At 42.7% G+C, this 25,205-nt stretch overlaps 1 protein-coding gene and 1 long non-coding RNA gene across 3 annotated transcripts in view; one reads left to right on the forward strand and one right to left on the reverse strand.

Moving 5' to 3' along the window:
* On the forward strand, nucleotides 1–24,361 carry LOC117894646 (knirps-related protein). The gene is given in 5 exon segments (XM_034801818.1): nucleotides 1–1,066; nucleotides 4,356–4,415; nucleotides 19,962–20,039; nucleotides 22,019–22,632; nucleotides 22,634–24,361. Coding segments are annotated over 4 exon segments (2,112 nt in total). The 5' UTR covers nucleotides 1–1,066; nucleotides 4,356–4,388; the 3' UTR covers nucleotides 24,027–24,361.
* LOC117894658 overlaps nucleotides 1–25,205 on the reverse strand; it is a 136,590-nt gene that overhangs the window by 93,377 nt on the left and 18,008 nt on the right. The window lies entirely within an intron of this gene.

A 25,205-nucleotide genomic window follows, 5' to 3' on the forward strand; every position in this document is an offset into this window, starting at 1 on the left:
GCCTCTGCTCAGTCGCTACCGAGCGGCGACGAGCAGCCACACGAATGATGCCTCTGTGCCTCCGACTCTGACTTCTGCCTCTGCATAGCATCTGAGCTCCGGAGTCGACCGGAGACGTAGTCTAAGCCCGAGTTTGCAGAACTGCTGCTTAACATCAGTCTTTTCCGTCGCACGCTCGATCGCACGTCGCACGTCGTCGTCGCCGCTGCTGCTGCTGCTCTTTGCCGCTCGCTGCCGTCGCTGTCTCTGTCGCGCAGTTGCGTCGCTTACGTATTATTGCCTGTGCCTGTCTGTGCTAACGTCTCATCTCGTCTCGTCTCGTAGGACGGGATATTCGATCGATTTCTGTTACGGTTGCAACAAAAATTTAAATAGAGCAAAAAACCGAAAATAGAGCACTCGATAAGTGTCAGCCCAGGGGTGTGGCTATCGGTCCGGCAGCCACACTAAAAGTAAAGCAAACATCGGAGGGAAGTGCAGTGCCACACACGCACACACAAAGGCGTGGCCACACACTCACACAAAAAAGAAAAGCCCGCAAAGAAAGGAAAACAAAAATCTAGAAACTATCAATCCAAAAATCAAGTCATATCTAACCGGAAAACGGAAATTTTGCCGACATGTGATATAGAGTATAGAGTACTTAAAACAAAAGCACACACACGCATACAGTTGTGGTGTGTATCTGTGTAGGATGTACAAATCTGAAACATGCTTCACGCTTGCCCCCAAAGTTCTAAAAGTCAAGTGCAATACAACAACAAAAACAAAAACGAATACGACATCTAACAACTCTATACGGCGGCTCAAGTGACGTTTTATTGGCGCAAGGTGAACACAAATAATAGCTCAAAAATCCACACACAAAATACAGAAAAAATACAGAACAAATAACAAAATAAATAGCAAAAAAAAGTACACACAAAAAACAAATAATAAAAGCTGAAAACGTAGGGAGAGTTCAAAATAATTTTCTAAATGATTTCCCTACTGATTGTGCTGGGAAAAGTTTCACTTTAAATTTGGATTAACATCTGAGTAAAAGTTCCAGCAGTCGCTCAAGAAGGTAAGTTCAAAGATTGGCAATCCCAGATCTTAGTCATTCAATTTTTAAGTTTTGCTTGGGTAAACGTTTAAAAATGGTACCAACATTTCGGGTTTTGAGCACATTGTTTGAGACACATTCATCATTCAGCGAATCATAAAAACAATAAAGATTGAGATAGGGAAATATAGATGGAAAATGTGTAGATGGATGTCGGGGGAATAAAAGCGGAATGTAAATTTCATCAATGAAAAAAATTCATAAAACAAAAATATGGGAGAAACGTTTGTCGAAGCTTGAGATACCCTTTAGATTTAGATTCAAATTTATAAAATATACTGAAATAAAGGTTATCTTTTTCATAGAAGCACCCATAGACCCATTGATTCTTTTCGCTATTTTCTTAAACGTTTTCTTTAGATATAAACAAATTTAATTAGATATTGGGTTATTGACTAATTAGATAGAGCTAAAGATAATAAAGCTTCATTAAAATGAATTTACTGGGAAACTTAAGGAGGAAATACTTTAAGGCCATTTCGCTGCTGCATGCCCTGATATTTTATGTTAAATTTCTCGCAATACTTTACCCATCCTAAGCTTCTGAACAATCCCATAATACCTCATCTTTAAGGGTATTCCGAACAAAAAAATGCGCAAGGAAGATGGCGTTGGGTAGATAACACTTGCAAAAAAAACAAAAACACTGAAAAAACTGACGGAACTCTAAGCGACTGTTGCGGTTTTGTATGATTTAATTATACAAAACCATATAGCACATACACACACCCAAACACACACACACGTGTGAATAGCACAAACTGTATATGACATAGTATTGGAAGGCGAAGCACCAGCCAGCAATAGTTGCTGTGAGAAAGTTTTCTCTCTCACCAAGTTTTTTGTTGACCAGTGTGCACTTTTTAGTGTGGCCATAAAACATGGGTCTAAAACAACAGAGTAACAACAACAGCGACAAGGGCAGGGCAAATAAACCGACTTTACGACTATATAACAGAATCAATGTAAGGCATGTGTGAGCGAGATGGCCGCATAGAAATATACACGGATCTGTCGGTCGAAGTTTGCTTTATAATGCAAATATCATGTTAAGCTTTGTATTTGCCAGAATATTTGTTACACAAATTCAGTCTATGGTTGGATGGGGAGGGAGGGGGAGGGAAAAACACTGTTCGAAATGTCAGAGCAGGGAAAAAAAACTAAATCAAATACTTATGACAGTGAAATTTCCTTTGAGGCACAGTTTAGTTGGATGTTTATAAGAGGGATTTGATTAAAAGCCCGGAGGACCTTCTTTATGTTGCCTCCCAAGACCTTAGGAAATGAACTTTAATGGAATATAAATTGATATAAACATTGGGTTTCCAATTAAAACCCCTCAGCACTTCAGATCTTGCTACAGCACTAATTAAAAACAATCAAATAACACCAAAAGAAATCCACCAAAAAATATTTATACAAATTGTTCAAAGCCTCCTCCACTTCCATTCCCTTTTGGCTGCAGGTTTGACAGTTTTCTGCAAGTGCATTTAGCCTTGACTTGGCCCCAAGTCAAATGAAGAATCTAACTTGGATTTGCATTTGCAAGTGTCGCAAATATTGACAGATCCCATCGTACACGTACACGTACACGTACTCCCCGTGTACAATTTGTGTACTACTTATGACGAGTGCCTTGTACACAGTTGTGTTCTACAACTGGAAAGAGTGTGCACTTATTCTAGTTAGCTGCAGGCCACTCCAAAGAATGTTTTTTGCTCGAGTTTGTTGCCTCAGTCTTTCGTCCGAGATGTCCCTGACAGTGGCAATGGGACTGGCCCAGTCTTCGCACCATTTCCTTCAGCACTGTCTTCTCCAGCTGCAGACCCATTCCCCGTTCCATTGCCTGTTCCACACCCTCTGGCCATGTCCCTTGATGACTGTCAAGAGTTGGTCCACAGAAATTAACACATCAAGGTCGTGTGGCTGACTTGTTGTACATCCTTAAGGGGCAAACACACCACCGGAAGAACACAATCTGTTGAAAGCAGAGCAGGGGACCGCACTGGACCGACACCGACCAATGTGTGAAAGTATTTAGTATGAGCGCGCAAAACACGCTTCAAAATATCAAATGCAAATGTGGCAAGCAGACAGCAAACAGCAAACACCTGTTGCCAGTTAACATGCCACACACCATATACGAGTACGACGGGGGAGAGCACAAAGCACGAGCTCTGGACGCTGTTGAGGGTGAGGTGGCCCAGGACGGGGTCTGTCTCGGTCGGTTCGGGTCTGGCTCTGGGTCTGTGGGGGCTCCATAAGTGAGTCACAGTCGGGGCAAAGTCGTTGTTCTTCTCCTTCTCGTTCTACTTGGGTTTTTGTAGGTGCAGCAAAAGCAAGCTCCTAGGCCAAGCTCTGTGTTTGCATTGTAATAAATATCGAAATTATTATTATTAAAACGAGTATTAGCCTGGCAGCCAAATGTCAGAACAGACCTAAGCGACTTTGAAGGCGAATCTTTTGGTCTTGTTTGAGGCCACAAATGGGAACATAATCGATTGTTGATGGGGTGCTCTCAAGAGCACAACTCTTTATGGTAATGGGAGTCGTTAAATCGATTCAAGTAAGTAAATTCTCTGAATGCTGTTCCCATTTATGGCTAAACATATCGATATTCAATCGATACTTTTGATTTTATTGGCACACCAATCGTACATTAGTGGAATAAACAAACAAATTACATGAATTCCTTGCAAAGGCAATATATTTGTTGAGATTTAACAGAAATTGGCGAAGTATTTCATTTCAATAAATAGTAGGAAATGGATTGTAAAGATATATAAAACATGAAGAGCAGAATGAGAAATCAATAAATTTGTTTATGTTAATAAGTAAATAAAAACTTACCTATTAATAAATAATATGGTCAGAAATGTGGAAAAACGTACCTAAAAATAGAAATAATTGTTTAATAATTAATATACAAAAACAAAAATAAATATAAATAATTGTTTAATATTTAATTTTAACATTCTTCCGTTACATATCAATTTGTATCGATATCATTCGATATCCTTCACAAATATGTCAAAATATAAATATAGTTAAGTGTGAAGAAAACCCCCAAACAATTCTAAAGCTACAAAGTCATCAAAAGGCTAAATAATGATGCGCTTGATACATTTTCCATTAAAAGCTATCAAATATACATATGTATGTACATATATTCCCCGACTTATTCATATTTACACATATAAATATTCTTGATCTTTCATCTCTAATAAAATACACCTTACACCTCTTCCAGCCTTCAAACGCAGACAACCCCACGATTAGCATAATGATGAATCAGGATAATCCATATGCGGTAAGCTCTCACTCCCATTCCCCACGGATTTTATGCCATTTTTATAACAACAAAATAATAAATATTTTACGAGCTAAATATTGAGCAAACCCCCTACCAGTCATAAAAATCCACCAATTTTTATGAGAATAATAATTTTATGTGGCGACAAAGAGCAGGAAAATAATAATTATGTTTATGCTCGAAAATCGTTTGCATTTTTGAAGCATTTGATAACATGACTTGGGAGTGGAAAAGGTGGAAGGAGGGTGGGTCTGGGGACTCTTTGCAAATCAAAGCGCTTCCGCATTTTCAAACTGAATTTATGAATTATGGGGTTTAAGATTCGTGGGGCCTGGCGTCTGGGGTATGTGGGGATGGCCTAAACCAGTTTAAAAACACATGAAATGCTGGCGAAACAACGGCGAAAATATTTAAATGATGTCATAATTTTAATAGTCAAAAAAGAGAGAGAGAGAGAGAAAAACGATCATCGTCAAGTAGAAGTCACCTGCCGCCTCGTCTTAGCATTTTTTTTGTCTTTTTGAAATTAGATGCAGATCAATTAGTAAATCCATAGAGTAGTGCGCGTTGTCTTTTAGCCTCCAGAGCAATCCACATGCATAATTTAAGGGGTATTTGAAAAGAAATATAAACCAAAGAAAGAGCTGGAGGTAGAGTCAGACAGAGAGGAGCTTTGGAGAGCGAGAAAAACACGTAAGTTGCCTGCTAACATGGCACTAAATGTCAATATTTGAATATTAAATTTTATTTAAGTGCGTTTTTTATGATTTTAAGCTGATTTTCGTTTAGTCTATCAGTATGTTGTGTGTATATGTCGGCAAAAAGAGCAGCCGAAACCAAAATTCAGCCTTTAGATATCTCGAATACAATCCATCGGCTGTGGCAAAGAGGCGGTCCCCCATTCGTAGTGTTAATTAGTTGAAATGTGAGACGATAAACTAAATGTTTGATTAAAATGAAGGCAACAACAAACGACAGCAGCGGCAAAGCGGCACGAATTTGGGCCACTTGGTAGCATTAGCTAATAAATTTATGAATTTTTTTTGTTTCGAATATGAATATGAAACGAGTTCGAAGACATCGAAGTGTAAGGAATTTTTTGGAATAGTGTATCAGGTTGGAGGCATAGCTTGATGTCATTCTTCTGTCTTTTTCTCCGTATAGCTTTGTAGAAGTTATACATTGGAAAAAGCTTTTTGAATGGCTCCTAAATGAATATCATATTTCTTTTAATTGAATATGAAATGAAGGATCTATGGAATATGATATTAATTTATGAATTTTATTGACTGTTGTTGATATTGTTTTGTTTTTAAACAAAACAATGCGATTTCTTTTGTGGAATCTGCAAGAAATGTCAAGCGAAAGCTAAGCCACACTGAAAGAGAGAGTGGTGGTGCGCTGCTAAGCTACACTGGGAAAGAAAATAACTTAAATAACAACTAAAAACTATTCCTTGCAGATATTCCAAAACAAAGTCGTAGAAAAATCCATCAACTACCAAAATAAAATCTCGCAAATGAAAACACCCTGCAAAAAAAACCCCACTAATGAGAGAAGTTCCACAAAAGCAAAAGATACACAAATCTGCATTAGTCGGAGCCATAAATGTACGGGCGAAGAGATTTACGAGTAATGTTCTTGCAACATCTCCATATTGCCACGACCTTCGCTTCGGATACGATCACGCCTCCAAACAGAACAAAAACAACACAAAACTGCCGTTGATGGCAGCAGCACCAGCAGCAGCAGGAAAGAAAAACTAATTTCCCAGCATTTCCAATGGCAGAGGCTGTGCAGTGGACAGGGGACAGGTTGGGGGCTGGGCGGAATCCAAAGCGAAAAATGCATTACAATGTTGTGATGTATGTGAGAGAGCTCCGCTTCGATCTGAAGACCTGGGGGCTGGCGGCTGGTGGCTGGGATCCTCCGTTTGCCTCGTTTTGGGGCACACACGCACATAGCTTTTCTATTTGCATTGGCAGCATCAGCAGCAGCAGCAGGCAGCAACTGGCAACAGACAGTGGCCTTTCAGTTGCTGACCATTTTGGTCATAAACATTTGCGTAATGGATTTTTCTTCATATTTTGTTGTTGCTGTTTTGTTTACTGTGTGTGTCTGCCGACTCCTTGGCGGCTGCCACAACACACAAAGTAAATTAATTACGAGCCTTATGCCAGTGGCAAATATTTTCACGTTGCAAGCGTTTCGGGAAATTCTCACTCAAAAAGCAGAAGCTGCAACGCAAGAAACAAACAAAAACTGAAAAAATTAGTCAAAAAAAAAAACACAAGAAGAAAAAACAGAAGCAGCAGGCAAATTAGCAGAAGCAACAGCCGAGGCCCCAAAAAGTTGCACACACACACACACACCGAAATGTAATTACTGCCACAGCAGCAGCAGCAGCAAGAGCAGCAACTTGTGGCTCTTTTGTTGCAATTTTTGTGGTGCAGAACCCGACGGAACGTAGGCCATTTTTCACATGTGCGTAGCGCGTAGCCGTTGCCGTGTAGCCTGTTTCTTGGATCTCCTCTCGAGACGATGAGAGCAGATGAGAAGCTGTAAAAGTTGTCCGCTGTCGTTCGGGCATCTCCTTCTCATGCCTCCTCCTGTGTTGCCTGGTGTCTCCGTCTACCACTTGGGGTTTCCTTCTCCTCTTTTTGGTGGCTGTGTATGTACATGTTGCGGTTGATAACTCAATTAGAATGTTAAATTTATGTTCGCAACAAGAAATTAACTTGCAATTAGAAAATGCCTGAATGCCACAGAGCAAAGCGAAACGAAAGACTCAGGACACGAACTTGGAGGCCAAAAATCGGAGCAGCAGCAGCGGGGAATGTGGAATACTCTTTCGAGGAAAAGGGTTTGGAGATTATAAAGAATATAATGGATTAATTACCATATTTCTGAGCAAAGGTAATAGTTTTGATTGCTGAAAAAATTATAACTTCACTAATAAATAAGTTTCCCGCGGCGTTGCACTTAATTTTCCATATTTCCAACGGCTATCTTTGCTCAGAAAATATCTACAAAAATGCATTCGAATTCCTAGCACCCTAAAAGCAGATTCCTCTGCATCTTCCATCTGTTGGCTGCTAACAAACACCATCTACAAATGGCTATAGCCCTGTTCAAAGTTCTTCTAGTAATTATCTTAGGCACAGAAATAAATTTGAAACAATTTAGCAAAAGAAACTAAAGACAGACACACTCGTACAGGTAATTGCCAGAGCAAGTTGTAGGGCAAAGAGATAGAGAGAGAGACGCCGTTCTAGAGACAAGTCTATTGCCCATGGTTTTGTGTTTTTTTTTTTTCGTTGGCCCGAAAACTAATGATGATGATGCACTGCACGCATTTGCACTATTTATAATTCGTGAGCAGACAAGAGAGCCCAGAGAGAGAGCGAGATAGAGATGCTGATGCAGGGGATTGAGTGCCAAAAGATCAATGATCAATCCTCTCGAGGAGATCCTTGATGACTCTACTAGGAATGGAGGCGAAGACTTAGAATTGCACCAGACAACTTCATTTGTTTGCAGATACATTTCAGAGACTGCCAGCCAGAATGTTGTTGGTTGTTGGTTGTGTTGCTGTGTTGTGTTGTGTTGCCTTTTGGGGCAGACAGATCTTTCGATTTCGAGGGGGCCGTACATGTGTAATCAGTTTTCGGGAAGCAGCAGAGCAGCTCCATCTCCAGAGCTGCAGCTCCCTCTACTCTCATGATTAATGAGCGAAATTAGCCAGAGAGGCTGCCACGGCTGATGCTGCTGCTGCTGCAGGCCATATGAGAATGCAATAACAGCAAAAGATCGTTTCGTTCTAGAGTTCGTTAGGCGGCGGCGGCGACCAGCCGCCTCTTGCCAAATGACTTGGGCAGCGAACTTGAACGAACTACACACAATTACACTGCCGCTTAAAAGTAAACTTCCTCCCCAAACTAACAAAAAAAACAGTACAGCGCACAGACTTTGGGCTTCCACTTCCCTCCATCCAACGATGAGAGTATCTCTATGCATCATGTCATTATATCCGCCATCCAAACAGCCAACAACTGGATAACCTTGACAAAAATCCTACAGCTGAATGCATTAGTAGTTCAAAGCAGCAGCAGCAGCAGCAACAGCAGCAGAGGCAGAGGCAAAGGCAGCAGCAGCGGCAATGGCAGGCGGCAGCTACAACTTGCAACAAGTTCGAGTCTCGAGTCGGCTCGGACCACAGCTAGACAAAACGCTATTAAACTTCTATTATTTAAGTACTACATTGTGCACTGATACTGAAAACGAAAACGAAGCGAATCTCAATCTAAGAGCGGAGACCGCAGACTGGCGGAACGCTCCGTCGGTTGGTCGGTCAAACGATAATGAGACCCCGTAAAGACCTCAAAAAGAGAACCCCGAAAGACTCAAGACTCTGTACTTTGTAGAGACCAGTGGCCAGACCTCTCCGCGCGCTCCTCGTGTAGCTAACAGAGCAGAAATCCCAAAACGTCGACGGCGCGTACTTTTTTTTCTCTGTGCAAAATTATGCAATATTATGTAATTATACAGACAAACAACAAGTGGGAGGAACAGGGCGGTGGCAGGCACAGGGACAGGGAACTTTTATTGCTTACTCCACAGAGCAGCTCCTTCCTCTGCACTCCATTCCTCTCCCCTCTGTGGGAGGAGGCAGAGATCTCAGAAATCTAAAAATGATTGGGGAGCATTATTTTCAAATTAGCGCGTGGCTTAAAGATAAGGTCTTTGGGGGTGCCAATTTGTAGCACTCTATGCCCTAACTTTGGCTGAGGGTATTCCAGATATAAAGCTTTATTTTAATATACATTTTTTAGCATTTAATGCCTACGGAAATCGATCTGCCAAGCAGCATGTGGAGATTTTACAGCAGAAACCGAGTTCAATGAGGTTACAGACATTATTTCAACACTTCGACAGTGCCTAAACGGGTCATAGAAAGCAGCAACATTAGACATTCCTTTATTTTTAGCGTATTTAAGATTCTATTAAAAATTATGGTAATTTTTATAGTATTTAGAGCAAAGATTAAATCTCACCCATTTGCCTGCATTTTTCTACATTTTCCACACCGTTAAAATGCATGGCGTTGGCAGGTAGCTTTTCCACTGGTTTACAGATCAATTAAGATGCATACTCCCCGTCGATTGAAAGAGCATTCCCACTGCGACTTGGCCCCTCTTTTCTGGTAGCCCCCATTCCTTCATTCCTCCAATCCGCTTTGTCTTTTGCTTTCGATTTCAAGTTCAACACTTTGCCGCTGCTGCTGCCACACACATAACTGTTCCAACTGGTTGCCCCTCTGCCACTTTATTACGCCAATGGAATGAAGTTGGCGCCTAATAATAATGCTTGGGGTACGCGGGGGGCCTGCAGTGCCCTTTCCTCAAAGAAGCGTAACAAAATTGTTATAATTTTCATAAGAAAAAAAATAATAATGGTAGACCTGTAGTTGAAGTTCGTTTCGTGGTTTTTGTATCTTTCATTTGGCTTAAGGTCAAGGTTGTGGCTGGTGCTGGTGGATGGATCGTTTATTGGAGTCAAGTTGGCGTGGTAGTCGCGAGTCGCAAGTCGCATAATGAGCTGCCAAATTGTTAGAATTGTTTTCAAGTCAAGGTATTACACATTAAAACCAAACCCCCCAAGACTCTCCGACTTAATCATGAAAATTAACAGAGAAGCAAAGGCCCCAGTGCCGCCCCCCCCTCCAACGACCTCTGCACGATTGTGAGGTAAAAACTAAACAATTTAGCTTTGCAAATTGAATTAAATTTATATAAATTGCATATACTATAACCCAGCACAGTATAGATGCGATAGATACACATACCATATATATATTGTGTATCGAAGATCATTGCATGTGCCCGAGCATCATGTCCGCTTACATTAGACGAGACGAGACGATGGAGAGGCGACCGCGCACCGAGATTCCACCTCAGATACAGCTTAAGCCTCAGTTTCAGTTTCAGTTTCAGATACAGATACAGCCGCTGCCTCTGCTTCAGCTTTAGTTTGCGCTTTGGGGCACAAATTGTGGCCATTGTTATATTAGCTGTTTATTTTTAAAGCGCACTCGCCGTCGTCGTCGTCAACGGGGGCTGGCTACTAATAACACAAATGCCTTTTGCTATTGTTATTTCTATTTCGATTCCACACAACACAACACACACGTGATGGGGATTCCACCTCTGCCACTCTGATCTGCTCCTCCTTCTTCAATGATTCTCCCTCCCCTCCCTAACCCAAAAGATGAGCTTTGGCATTGATCGAAGATCGAGCAAAACTCGCAAAAAAAAAAAAAAAAAACATTGGATATTTTTTATTTTATTTGTCTTTTATGTGTGTCTCCTCTTTAAACAGTAATTCCCACCAGTAGACCTCCACTTCAGTTCTCAAGTTAATTCCCATTTAATTCATACATTTTTTACAGGTGTTTTTAATGAAAAGTGAAACTGTTACTGCGAGAAAGACATTGACTTAATAGAAAGGGAAATTACTACTAGTTTTCGATAGAGTTTGAGAGAGTCAAGAAAAGGATGGAAATTAATAGATTTTACATCAAATTTTGATGCATTCTTTTCCCAAAAAAATCCCTCATGATTTTAACATTGTAACTACTTCTTATGCAAATAAAATGCACACAATTTTGATGTTTTTGTATCCCGCTATTAGGTCTGAGCTCCCTCAAAGCAAACTCCCTCACAAAATACTTGTGCAACCTTTTCTCTTGACTTTCTTTGGCCTGCCTCCAATCACTCTCCCTAGAACACGCCAGCAAAAAAAAACAAACGACTTGAGGGGCAGGCCGCCTGCGAGAAAAACTTGGCCATAAATCACCTCAGTAATTTTGCCACCACAAACTTTTCCACAACGAACGGGGTGAAATGGTTCCCATAGTGCTCTGATCTTCGGTTAGCACCCAAAACCCATGGAGGAAAAACAGTCACAAATTGCTCGTTTCGCAAAAGAAAACAAAACAAAAAAGCCAAAAAACACAGGAAAAATACCAGCAGCAGCAGCAGAAGCTAAAGCAGCAGCAGCAGCAACAAGTAGTACAAGCATTTCACTGTGCACTGCTCTTATTTAATTGACTTTTGACTCCCCCGAAAATCCGAAATTCGAAAACACAACAAGGAAAATCAGTGAAGAAGAAGGAGGAGTAGGAGGAGTGGGTGGCTGGGGAGGAATATAAAAAGCTGCAGCCAAAAGCTTACTCCGCGATAACAACAACGAGACAACAAAACAAATAAATCCGCAATACAAAGAAATAGAAGCTCCAAACAACAACAAAAGCAACAACAAAATTGAAGAAGAAAAAGGTACAAAAAAAAGAATTGTCTGCGAGGCGCAAGTGCAAATAAAACGAGGAGACACACACACAGCGGACACATTTACTTTTCCGTGGAGTGAAAGAGAGGGGGCGAGGGAGACACATTTACTTATCGCGCCTCTTTTCAACAAGAAACGGTGGCAACTCTGCCAACACACAAACACACACTCAAAACACAAACCCAAGACCCAGCAACAAAACACATGCAAAATTGCACGGCGTGGGGCTGCCAGGGCCGTGGCAGAGGCAGAGATCGAACGAAACAAACTTCTTTCTTATGCTACACTGAGAGAAAAGAAGTGCACAAAGATGGAAACGAAAAACTGCAGCTTAACTTGATTAATTTGCATACTTAATTTCCCATAAGTTCGGAACTAAAATTAATGCAAAAATTATTTAAATATTGCTAAAAAATCTTCTCTCTTTCTGTCTGTTTTCCCCTACCCCTCTCTCTCTCTCTCTCTCTTTCACTTTTATGGCAACTCCTTTTGTCATTTATTTCTCTCAGTGCTGTGTTTGACCAACTTCTGCTCACTTCAGCGATTGCCTTCGCCTTTTTGCCGGCTTCTAATGATCCAATTCCCACGAGCCGCAACGCCGATGACACTGGCTGCTGCAAGGTAAAGGAGCTGCTGCAAACTGAGGCTGTGGCTGGGGCAGGCAGCTGGTGCAGACAACAACCACGACGGCGACGACGACGACGACGACGACAACGAGGAGCTTCCAATGCAAAAAAAAAAAACTACGAAATAGAAGGTGGAGGTTCGCCTCTTGGCTCTTCGCCTGTTTAAACAACTTTCAAAGTTAATAGTCTGCCCGGCGTCGAGACGTTTTGGCCGAAAAACCGCACACTGCCAGAGTCAGAGCAGAGCTACAACCAGAGCCATGGCCATAGCCATAGTCATAGCCATTGCCATAGCCTATCCAAGCGACCAGCAGGAGTCCCGCGAGTCTCTTTCATGAATCATTTTTCTTGGGGGCAAAGAAAGCGGGCTGCCTGCCTTGCCTGCCTGCCTGCCACCGCCTAAAACTGCCTCCACACACTATCTATCTCGCTCTCTCTCTCTACCTCTCCCTCTCCCTCTCCCTCTCTCTGTCTCCTGTCTGTGGCTCCTCTGGCGACTGTTGGTGGGCTGTTGGTTGGTGGTGTAAATGTTTTGCAAGTTGGCTGTTATAATTTTGTTCGGCTTTTATGGCCTTCCCCCTCACCAAACCCCAGCCCACCACACCACACCACACACACACACACACAGGAGGAGAGTGGTTGCAAGGGTGGCCCCTGTCTCGTCAGATGCGGCGTATACGTAATGTGAAAACTGTTTGCTAATTAAAATGGAATTTGAATTTTTTCTCTTTTTTTTTTTGGTTAAAGAAGCGTGGGAAGAATTTTCAGAAAAGTGACAGGAATACACACAAGAGACAGGAGCATGTGTGGGCTGGGGATATGTGAGGGATTGGATTTCTAGTGCAAGTGCTGAGATAGGTAACCCACAGAAATCCTTATGGTGCGAGAATTGCTTAAAAATAAATTGAATTTTAATTACAGCATTTAAACTTAAGGAATGGCTCTAAAATTTCTGCTAAAACTTTTAATTGGTGATCGACCAAACAGTGACCAGCATGCCCAAATGTTCTGAAAGTGTCTAACAATTTATATTCTAGATTCGATATTCGACAACCGTTTGACCATTTTTAGTCATTCGAAGCAATCACTTATTCATTCACTCATTCATTCATTCACTGCTCTTCCACTGAGCCATCGATCCATTCCGTTTTGTCGCTCATCCTCAGCGATTTGTCTGAATTGTCGCTAGTTTTAGATTTATTTCCAATGCTGCCTGCCGTCGAGTATCTGCCTGATTCGCATATGTCAAGAGTAGTCATGCCACATGTGGCACATCTAACTAAAAAAAAACGCATCTAAAACCAACTTAAAATGCAATTTTCCAAGCACTCAACTCCTCGCCGCCACACTAATTTGTTGGCCAAGTTGTTTGCCTTTTTGTGTGGGATTTGTGGGTTTGCTGGTGATTAATTTCGTTTGGACATTTCACCTGCGGCTCCAGTCTGTGGCTGTGGCCTGTGGCCTGTCAATCGCATTGAATGATATGGAATACACTGCAACAAAAACGTCCAAAAACGAGTCTGTATATGTATAAGTATATCTGCATCTGTGTGTCTCTAGCTACGAGCCAATTCCGTAAAGACGCGCACGCCGAAATGTCAAGTCAAACACTTGTAACAGCCAGGCACCAACAATTGGCACAAGTTTGTTACTTTTTGTTGTTGTCTGTTGCGGGTTGCGGGTTGCCTGTTGCCTTGCATTTGCTTTGGTTTTGCTTTGCTTTGCTTTGCTTTTGCTAACATTTAAAATTGTAACAAATGCCACAGCGATCGGTGAACGTGTGGCTGGCAGCCAAACAACATTGAGCATTGCATTAGTGTCTAGAGGACGGAAAACCTCGCACATTTTGCACGCATTTGCATAACGAGAAAACGGGGAAAACGATGGAAAACAGCAGATAGAGTGACCTGTGAATACTCTTCATTAATGCGGGGAAAATGGCCATTTAAACTGGTAATACTCTTACACATACATCCCCTGCACAAATTCGTCATTTAAACATTTGCATAGCCATTTGGCTTCCCTTTGAAAGTTCTGAGGAAAGCTGCCACCCCGCCACTGTTGCCCTTTCTCTTAACCTTCTCTCTGCACTGTTGACGTTTTTCTGTCAATTTTTCAAACATAATTTGTACCATTTTCCATTTGTTTTTCAACGGAAATTGCACAAACACTTGTCACTTGGATGCTGGAAAGCAGCAGCAGCAGCAACAGAGACAGGCAACAGTCGTAGAGGAGCAACAGAATACATTTGAAAATTTCACATGAGCTCATAAAAATAGTTACAAATTAATTATAATGACAAAACAGACGAGAGAGATGACGAGTGGCTTGGCTACAGGGGGGGGGCTTGAGTCGCATTATAAATCCAAACATTTCCTGCTTGACAGCTTGAAGAGGAGCTTCGGCTACGGAGAGACGGTTGGACGGCTGTGGAGCTGCGATGATGCTTCAGACATTGCAAGCGCTCTGTTAAGCGCTTTTCATCATCATCATCATCATTGCAGCTCATAATTATAGTGTTTGAAGACTCTGGCTTTGGGTTTTTGATGTACTTTTAGACAGCAAACCAGCAACAGAGACGACAGACAGCGACAACAATTAGCTAAGTAGAAAAATCAAAAGCGAAAGACTTGAGCGAACGAACGCGTTGAATGATGATGGATTGAGGGGCGGTTAAAGAAAGGAAAATAGCAAAACAGGGGGAGGAAAACACAGAGAAAGACACAAACACACCCAGTGTGAACCCCTCGAAATGAGGGCGGTTTTCATGGACAATTTCATGGCAAATTGTCAAACAAAACATAAATCAATCAACAGAACATAACTGAAAGTAATCAAAATTCTTTGCAAAATGTATGAAAAATATTCCTAAAGCTCTCAGTTGGGAAATTCTGTTGCAAAAATGGGAACTGCAAAAAGTTCTCACTGCACAAACTATAACAAAATATGAGCACGAATGCCACAGAAAGAACTGAAAGATTTGCTCCATGATTGATCACTCCCCAGAGGCGCCTCAAATGCGAAGGGCCATGCCCATGACCCACGTGTAAAATTTTCTGCTTTTTTGTCATTTTTGACAAATTGCCTGCGCATCAAAGGCCGCGTGACTAAGCAAGAGAGACAGAGGCAACAGTGGAAGAGTCATAGAAAGAGGCGAAGAGGCTGGAAGGAGAGGTGTGTGTGTGCTCATGCCAGGGGAAAGCAAAAGAAATGCGTGTGCAGCTGTAAATACGTGAATGCCTCAAGTATTTCTGACAGCCAAAGTCATATTCCACACATGCGATTCAACAATTTTGACAAATTCTGTTCCGCGTAGATAGATGTGCACATCCACACCGGGGGAATAAACGAGTTTGTTTGCATTTTTGCCATTGACTCCATGACTCATCGCAACCGATTGGCCATATCTGGCTGGCTGGCTGGCTGGCTGGCTGGCTATGTTGCAGCTGCCTTTTTGGAAGTAGATCGGACTAATTGTGAGATTTTTATGAGAGGAAAGTCGGCTTGGTTGAGTCAGGGATTGAGTCATGATGCGAAGAAAGGTGTTAAAAGAAGAGAGAGTCTTTAGATCATAGATTATGAGCAAAGATCTAGCCAAAATCTCATGTTCCATTGCTGTTAAATGTACCCACTATGTAAGCCACTCTGTTAACAGCTGTACAGATGCACCTCTGCAGCAGACAGCCTCTGTGCAAACTCTGTTACGGGCACTCGTACAGCTGCAGCTTTTGAATGAAGATCAACTGATGATGCCACAAGGCAACACCAACACACAACACACAGAGGAGGGAGGCCAGGCCACAAACCATCCAACTAGCGACTCAAGTCATGAATTCGTATTATAAAAAATAAAACGAAAAACGAGCAAAGAAAAACTAATAAAAAAAAAAAAAAAACTAGAACAATTTGTGGCCTGAACAAAAGCGAGGCAATTGCTTTTGTGTGCTTTTGTGCATGATTTCATTTTAATTAAATTATGTTTTTGCCTGGTGGCCCCTGCGTTTTATTTTATAATTGCAAGCGGGCAGAGGGGGAGTGCACACAAAAGGGGGGGGCTAAGGGGATTGAATAGATGTGCAAATTTGTATTCGCGAGTACGTAGCGCCAAGGTCGTTGAGCAGGCAATTATCATAATTTTTTTCACGTTACCAAAAAAAAAAATAACACAAAAAAGAAGACCACGTTTTGAACCTGGTCTTAATGGCACTTTGGGCTCTTAACTGCTGTGGCCGCAGAGCTGCCGAAACTGGAGTAAACGTGCCTCTAAATGAATTTTAATTTTAATAATAAGCCATCGCCATATCATTGCATCATCGCGGAATGAAAAATTATAAATTCTACTTGCTATTTTTGTTAGTTAAGGTTAACAACCAAACAACAAACAGAACAGAGCATCAGAACATCAGAGAACATGGCCATAATTAATCACCGACCAAAAAATCAACATCCACACAGCATCCACACACCATCTACTTATTGTGGAAGATGACTGGTGGTTCGTTTATATTTTTATTCTGATATTTATCTACGTATTTACTTATATATTTTGTTTGGTTCCCCAAAAAACACTTGTTGCATTTTTCCATCGAAATGGGGGAACTTTATTTACGAGTTTAAATCTACCAACTAATTAAAATAAATTGAGCGCACAAACAAAAAACCAAAAAAAAAGACTCATCAATATTCGGCTGCTGGCTGCTTCCTCCATCAATAACTTGCGCACAAATTGCTTGACAAAGAGAACAATTATTTAATATTATTAATACCGGAATATTTAATGAACATTTTCGTTTAGTTTATTTTTGTTCGTTTTTTGTAGACGTGCTCTCGTATCTAATTTATAACACTTTCACTTAATCGTTTGGCTAATTGTCAGCTCAAGATGTATGGTCGTCAGGCCTCAGCTCTACAGCTTCCTCTCTGGCCCTCTTGAGAGGTTTATTTTGCTCAAATTATGCAAAATCTTCAAAAAACAAACAAAAAAGGTTGCAGATATATTCATCAGTGAATAAAGAAATTAAAACGAGTCTGTAGCGGCTGAGAGGTTTACTTGCAGAGTCGGGGGAATGTGGAGAAAGAGAAATCTTAGAAGATTATTTTTATTATTTAACAAAAATAATAAATTATTCTACAGTGCTTTTCAAATATTAAAATAGTTAAAATAAATCCATGAACTGTAAAGATCTGTAAAGGGTTCTCCAACACTGACAAGACTCAAATTGTTATCCACAACAAATCAAGCAACCCTCTTTGAAACAACCAAATTAAGGCACGTGATTTATATTTTGTTATATTTTAACTCTTTAGCTAAATTAAACGATCCCACAAATCAGCCTGAGACAGTGGAAATAAATTTTAACGCAGACACACAACAGGTTCCATCGGGAGACTACCCTAAAAGCAGAGCATGAAGCATTCCGCTGTTAAATAACAAAATGCGGTTGGAAAGGATGACCCACATCGGGTGAACAAGAAGGGATCACTGTTAGTGTACAGAGCAGGGGCACATGACTCAGGAGTCAGAGCAGAGAAGAGCAGATAGAGATCTTTAGTCGTAGAGCTCTAACAACATTCTATTCTATCATATTTTCCCCGCTGATTTCCCTCACAAATCATCTTACACCTGATGATCAGCACCCAGTCCGGAATGTGTTGAATAAATGTTTATAGCTTTTTAATATTGCACATTGTCTGCATAAATTTCATAGTGCAGTCCCTCTGCCGCTGCGTCTCTCTCTCCCTCAACCTAAACCTCTTCCTCTCCCTCTCTTTCTGTGATTTAAAATCAAACCAAATCTGCTGACAATCCACCAGGCTGTTGAAACTTGAAACTCATAATTTTTAATTTATTTTATGTGATTTTTATTTGTCGATTAATCCGAGGGGGCAGGCAGGCAGGCAGGCAGCAGTCGAAGCGAACCACAGCGACCGAGAGCCAGTGCCAGTGCTTTATGAAAACCTAAACGTAGACACAATTTATTTCGTACCCAGAGAGGTCCAGACAAACTCCCAGTCAAGGCACCGAAAGCGACCCCAACTCTCAACACATAACACGAAATCAGATTAGCATGTTTTACAGTCAAACAAGGCATCCAAAAAAACAGAAAAAGGAACAGCAGACAAACCCTGGCATTGGGCATTCTTTTGGGGACCACCTTCTACTCTGTCAGGGATTTGCTTATTGGAAATTGCTTGTGCGATTCGTTTCCAGAGAAAAGTGAATGTGTTAAATGGTGTGTTGTGTGCTTGCTGTGCTTTCTCCCCACTTTGTAATGTGCCAAAGTTATGGCCCAGAACTGGCCCGAGGCCAGCGGCGGCGGGGCAGCAATTGGAGCCATAAAACATTCATCCCAGTGCAGCAAGGTGTCTGGAGAGGGAGCTACTTGTAGGAGATTGTTCCTCCACTGTGTTTTCAGTGGTTCACTGGGATTGATATATGGGAACATCCATATTAATGAATCAATTGAAATTTTTGTTTCATTAAAAATTAGACTTTCAATTCAATTACGAAGCTACCTTTGAGGCAAGGCAGTTACAAAACTGGAATAACCTCAAACCTGTAAAGAAATCATGCCAAAAACCTCCGAAAAACCTTTCCCCCAGGAGTCTCCCACGATCACCACCTGCCTTGCCCTCTTCCTGCCTCCTATTGCATGTGCGCGTGTCATCAAATTTTTTTTTTTGGTGCTGTGCTCCAGTTACCCGGCTACAAGTGGCAATAAGGAAAACGCAACGACCATTCCCTAGCCAAAACGAGTGGAAAAACGGCAGGCTGAAGGCCCAAGCTCTCCACAAAACAACAATTGATGGCAATTTGTTGATAAACATTTCGCTCGCAATAAATAAACAAATATTCCCTGGGCCACAAGAGAGGTGGGAGAGGCAGGGGGGGAGCAGACCATAGCCATATAAATGCAAATGTTGCTTGTTTGCTCAACGTCTCTTTCTCTCTCCCTCTCTCCCTCCCTCCCTCTATCCCTCTTTGTCGCTCTCTCTGTGGACTATGTGTGTGTGCTCTGGGGCAATTTTTCATTTGATTCCATCTTCATATTTTATTATGGGGCCCCAAGAGTGGAGTCGTCTATGTCTTTTGCTGTGGAGTTCATGGCCAGGCCGAGAGCTGGGCCCGGGTTGGGTCCACGGGGTCCATAGGCTGGGTCCTCCTTTTGGGGGCCTCCGTCGTTTTCCCATTTCCATTTGTCGTCGTTCGTTTTTCGTTTGATACCAATTCCCCGATATGACAAACTATGTTTGCATTTTAATTTTTAATGCGTGTGAATTTCGCTGGCGGCTGGACTGCAACCAAGGATCTGGGGTATTGGCGGGGCGCATTGCAGTTCCAGCTCTAGATGCTCGTGTCATGATTTGCTGTTGCTTTTAATTGAAATTTTATGAATTTATTGCCTTAGTTTTTCCATTGGATTGAAGGTGGATTCTTGTAGGTGCGAGTGGAAAAGTTACGAATGATCTGGGAATTGGGTATCCTTCCGCCTCAATGATATTTATTTATTCGCTAGTATTTGTTAGCCCCATTCTCATGTTTTTTGTGTTCTCGTTGTTCTCATTGCAGATGAATCAGACGTGCAAGGTGTGCGGAGAGCCGGCAGCTGGATTCCACTTTGGTGCATTCACCTGCGAGGGTTGCAAGGTGAGTTTTTATCGGTAATCGATAAGCCAAAACGAAAAGAATTGATGTGGGAACATGGAGGTGGTAATGGAAGAGGAATGGAGCATTGTAGTATATCTATTTAACTTTAATTTAATAATTTTAGAATTGTGGGATATCAATAACTCAAAGAAATTTTACGTTTCGATAGACAAGTCCAAATTGGGTAAATTTTAATCGATAATTAATCAATAAATTGTCACAATTTGAAGCTTATTCCTCTGCCTTGCTGGTCCAAAACTCTTTCGCATATCAATCGTTGCCATTTGTGACTCAAATAAATCGAATTTGCCTTCGTGATGCAAAAAAACTAAATCCAAAACCGCTTGGGCAACAAAGTTATGAGGCCATTCTGCCGCCTACTCCTACTACTCCCCTTGAAGCTGTAGGAATGTAGAGTCCATCAATGAGAGAGAGAGGGGCGAAGCAGGGGCATGGGAGTAACAAATGGATGGCCCCAGGCTAAGGTCAAAGTTAAACAAAGCGACCCACAAATAATTGATTTAAATACGAACGAAATACTCCTTTAATGGTGGGATGATCATTTTCTGATCTCCGTTTCGTTTCGTTTTCGAATCGCAGAGAGCAGAGGAGAGCAGAGGAGAGCAGAGCAGGGCAGAGCTGAGACTTGCGAGATCTGTGCCCACGCCAAGGAGAAAAGGTCAACTAACGTACAATTTGTAGGTCAGCATTATTTGATTTGTGTGTTAGGCCTCTACTCGTTCACCGATGCCAGCGTGGGGGCCTCCGCCGCTTGGCTAATTTAACGCCCACAAGAAAAAAAAGGCGACTCCCCACCCCACCCCACCAAGACAGAAGACGAACGGGGGTTAAAAGACAAAAAACGGAACCAAAGACAGCAAAAACAAACAAAAGTGAATCTGCCTTGGATGCACAGAAAATTACTTGTAAATAGTCGGTTCTGTCTGTCGGTCTTTCTGCCTTTTTGTTTTTTTAGCTGCTACTTTTTTGAAACGAAACTGAAAACTCCTCTACTCCGTTTCCATTTCCATTTCCGACCCAGTAATCTTGATGCCCAATTAACCTTAAAAGTGGATTTTCGCATTGTTTTTGTTGTTGTTGGCTGTTGTGTATCTGTATCTGTGTTTCTTCAGAGCAACAGAATGAGCAGACTGCGGCTCAGACTCAGCCTCTGCCTCAAATGTTTCCTCCATTCAAGAGAACAGAGCTCCACCTACGGACGACTGCAGAATGACAGACAGTCGGAGGAGTCAGAGAGTCACTCCGCCAGTCATTCATTTAGTCGTTTAGTCCGTCCGTCTGTCCGTCTGTCTGTCCCTTTTTTGTTTTGGTTGATTGCAAAGCCAGGGAGGGAGACAGGGAGGCAGACAGTGAGGCAGTGAAGCGTTCGTTTTGGTGATTTACTGCCAACATTGCAACTTGGCATAAGTGTTGCACAGCCATAACCTTTGCAACATGCTGCGCGCGAGACGAACAACAAGCAGCAGCAGCAGCAGCAACAGCAACATGTTTCGTCTGTTTTCATGGCTTCATGGCTCTCCTCCGCATTGAATTAAATTGTTTGTTTGCTTTGTTGCCAATTGATTGTCGTGGTAGTGGTGGTGGTGCCCCAGCCAAATGGTTAATGCTGGTGCTGCACTGATGCCCGCTTTACGTGTAGGTGGTTGCCGATTTTTGTTGTTCCTTTTGTTGATGGATCACGGGTCGGTCTCTCTCCATGTGAACCGTCAGCCGTAGCCATCGATGAATCATCACAAAAATTTAATGAGATATTATTGTTGGGGAGCATTCAATGACATCATTGGTTGTGGCAGGGGAAGGTTTCGAATGATAAGAGGGATGCTGCATCTTCGTAGATGGGCGGAAGAGACAATTGGCGGCTTAGGGATATTTTTTATGGAAATCAGAGGCTTAAACTTGCAGAAACCACATAGAAACCCCATCAATAACCTCCCATTTATCTTCTCTTTCCCTTGCAGTCCTTCTTTGGCCGCTCGTACAACAATCTGTCATCCATTTCGGACTGCAAGAACAATGGGGAGTGCATCATCAACAAGAAGAACCGCACCGCCTGCAAGGCCTGCCGCCTGAAGAAGTGCCTCATGGTAGGGATGTCCAAGAGCGGCTCCCGCTATGGCCGTCGCTCCAACTGGTTCAAGATCCACTGCCTGCTGCAGGAGCAGCAGCAGCAGGCGGTGGCCGCCATGGCAGCACATCACAACAGCCAACAGGCGGGCGGGGGTGGACAGAGTGGCGGTCCTGGTGGCATGGGCGGCATGCCGAACGGTGTGAAGGGCATGTCCAGTCAGGGTTCAGCGGCTGCGGCTGCTGCTCTGGGCATGCTCGGCCATCCCGGCGGATACCCGGGACTCTATGCAGCCGCCGCAGCCGGTGGTGGGGGTCCCCGCACGAAGGAGGAGCTCATGATGCTGGGACTGGAGGCCAGCGGGGATTACGGCATGCTGAAGCATCCCTCAGTGGTGGCCTCGCCGTCCGTCAGCTCTCCCGACTCCCACAACTCCGACAGCTCCGTGGAAGTGAGTGTTCGTGGCAATCCGCTGCTCCATTTGGGATCCAAACCGAATGCAGCGGGGAGGTGGAGGTTCCTCCTCCACTCCCGGTGGGGATGTCAGCCAATCGTCGAGCACGGCGCCGGGCAGGCCGCCACAGTTGCAGCGCAAGGATCTGCCACCGTTCCACCTGCCGCTGTCCTTTCCCGGTCTTGGCTCGATGTCTGTGATGCCGCCGCCCGCCTTTCTGCCGCCCTCGCATCTCCTCTTCCCCGGCTACCATCCCGCCCTCTATCAGCATCATCAGGGTCTGCTGAAGCCCACGCCCGAGCAGCAGCAACAGCATGCCGCCGTGGCAGCAGCCGCCGTTCAGCATCTCTTTAATTCGAGCAGCGCCGCGAGTCAGCGTGGATTTGCGCCGACAGCGTCGTCCTCACCGTTTGGCAATCATCATCCGCTGCACCACAAGGGGGAGGAGGAGGCGCCACTGGGACACCCGCACAACCACAGCAACAGCCAGAATCAGAGCCAGCACCAGCACCAGCACCACATCTTGGCCAATGGCGGTAAGGGAGTGTCGGCAGCGGCGGATGAGTTGACAAAACGCTTCTATCTGGATGCCGTTCTCAAGTCGCAGCAGCATGGAAGTCCCCCGCCCATGGCCACGAAGCTGGCGCCACTGCAGCACAGCAAACAGGACTATTCCATATCCGCTTTGGTCACTCCCAACTCGGAGAGCGGCGGCAGCCACTCGAGGGTCAAGAGCAGGCAAAGCAATGGGGGACAGGAGGAAGAGGAGGAGGATATAGCGAGGGAGGATGCTAGTGATAAAGAGGAGTTGGTCGATGAAACAGATGGGGAGGAGAACGGTGAAGATGAAGAGGATCTGGTGGTGTCCATGACGCCGCCGCATTCACCAGCGCAGCAACAGCAGCAGCAGGATGAGCCGCAGGAAGACAAGGAACTGGAACCACCGCCCTCTGTGGCTCAGGATAATCCCATTGATTTGAGTATGAAGACCACGGGCAGTTCCTTGAGCAGCAAATCCAGTTGCCAGGACATAGATGTAGAGCCCCCTGAGATGGCTTCCTCGAACGAAGTGGAGCCGCCAGAGTTACCCAGCGATCAATCGAAGAGAATTGAAGATGAGGAGGTGGATGCCGAAGAGGATGTGAAAGTGACAGCAGAAGAAGAGGAGGAGGAGGAGGAGATTGTTGATGCAAAAGAGGAGCAGCAAAAACAAACCCACAACAACAATAACAACAACAACAGTATCAGCAGTAACAACAACAACAGCAATAAAAACAACAATAATAATAACATAAGTATAAATAGTTTAAGTGATAATGAGGCCAGTGATACAATCAAACGGAAACTGGACGAACTCATCGAAGAGGCATCCGGCGGCAAGCGTTTGCGTCTATCGGAGGCGTCAACCGTCAAGGCTTTGGCTTTGGATCTAACCACAAAGGTGTAGGGGCAATCAATCAACCAATCAATCAATCGTTCAATCAAGGGCTTAAAGATTCTCTAAACAAAATGGCTAAACCTAATCTTTGCGCGCCTAAAAAATACAAGTTCGTGCCGTTTGAGAGACGTTTTCTTTTGAGATGTTATCACATCGTTTAAAACAACTAACCAAATTGCCAAAATATGCAAACGGCAGGCGGGACACACAGACAATCCGCACATGTATATATTTGCATACGTATAAACGGGCAAAAACAACAAAGAAAAGAATGTACAACACACGTTTGATAATTTTATTCAGAGTTTGAAATTATAAACAAATTTTTCGGTATAGAATAAATTTCAACCAAAACAGATTCAAAAATTGTAACTGTAGCAAAATATGCATATGCCGCCTGTATCTGTATCTGTATCTGTATATCTTTATGTATGCATAATATCTTAGTGGAATTTGTAGATATCATAAGTTTTTGCTATAAACCATATATAAAGTTGTAATATTTTAGATATTTAGATCTAGGGTTTCCCATAGATGCACAGCTATGTGCCCCCGAAGAGTATTTTAATAGTTTAAAAAACGCTGTAATCATTTGTTTTAAATGAATTTTAAAAGTGAATTTTACTCGCCTCTACTTTAGGTTCTCTTAGCATTCGCTTAAGGCTCCCTTTAAGGTTCGCTTAAGGCTCGTTAAAGTTTCGCTTTTTTAGTTTTTGTTTAATAGTCACAAATTAGCAAATTTTTAAACGTAATTAAATAATTAATTATACATTTGAAAATTGTATAGAAAATAGCATAAATTATATTGTATTGTCTCCCTACTTTTCTTGTGATTATTTCCGTATGCAAATGATCAAACAAAAATCCACAAATAAATACGAATAAATATTTAGATGAAACAAAAATCAATCCATCCGTGGACGGGGAGAGATTTTAGGGGCATAGAAAGTTGATTTCTCAGACTCCTGCGGCGATGATCAATAAAAATGTATCTAATGGTTAAATGTGTCACATAAAACAGACACAGAAGATCCACAACACAGCTGTAGGCAGCAGCTTAATTAGAGAGAGAGAAGGAGCTCCTCTTTCTTTCACACAAACAACAATTCCCACGAACCGAACGAGAACTCTCCTTTCCTACCTTCCTCCAATGTGGGATTGTGCATACCAGCCAGCCAGCAAGCAGCC

The sequence above is a fragment of the Drosophila subobscura genome, chromosome J (genome assembly GCF_008121235.1).
Source record: "Drosophila subobscura isolate 14011-0131.10 chromosome J, UCBerk_Dsub_1.0, whole genome shotgun sequence".
Taxonomy (NCBI): Eukaryota; Metazoa; Arthropoda; class Insecta; order Diptera; family Drosophilidae; genus Drosophila; species Drosophila subobscura.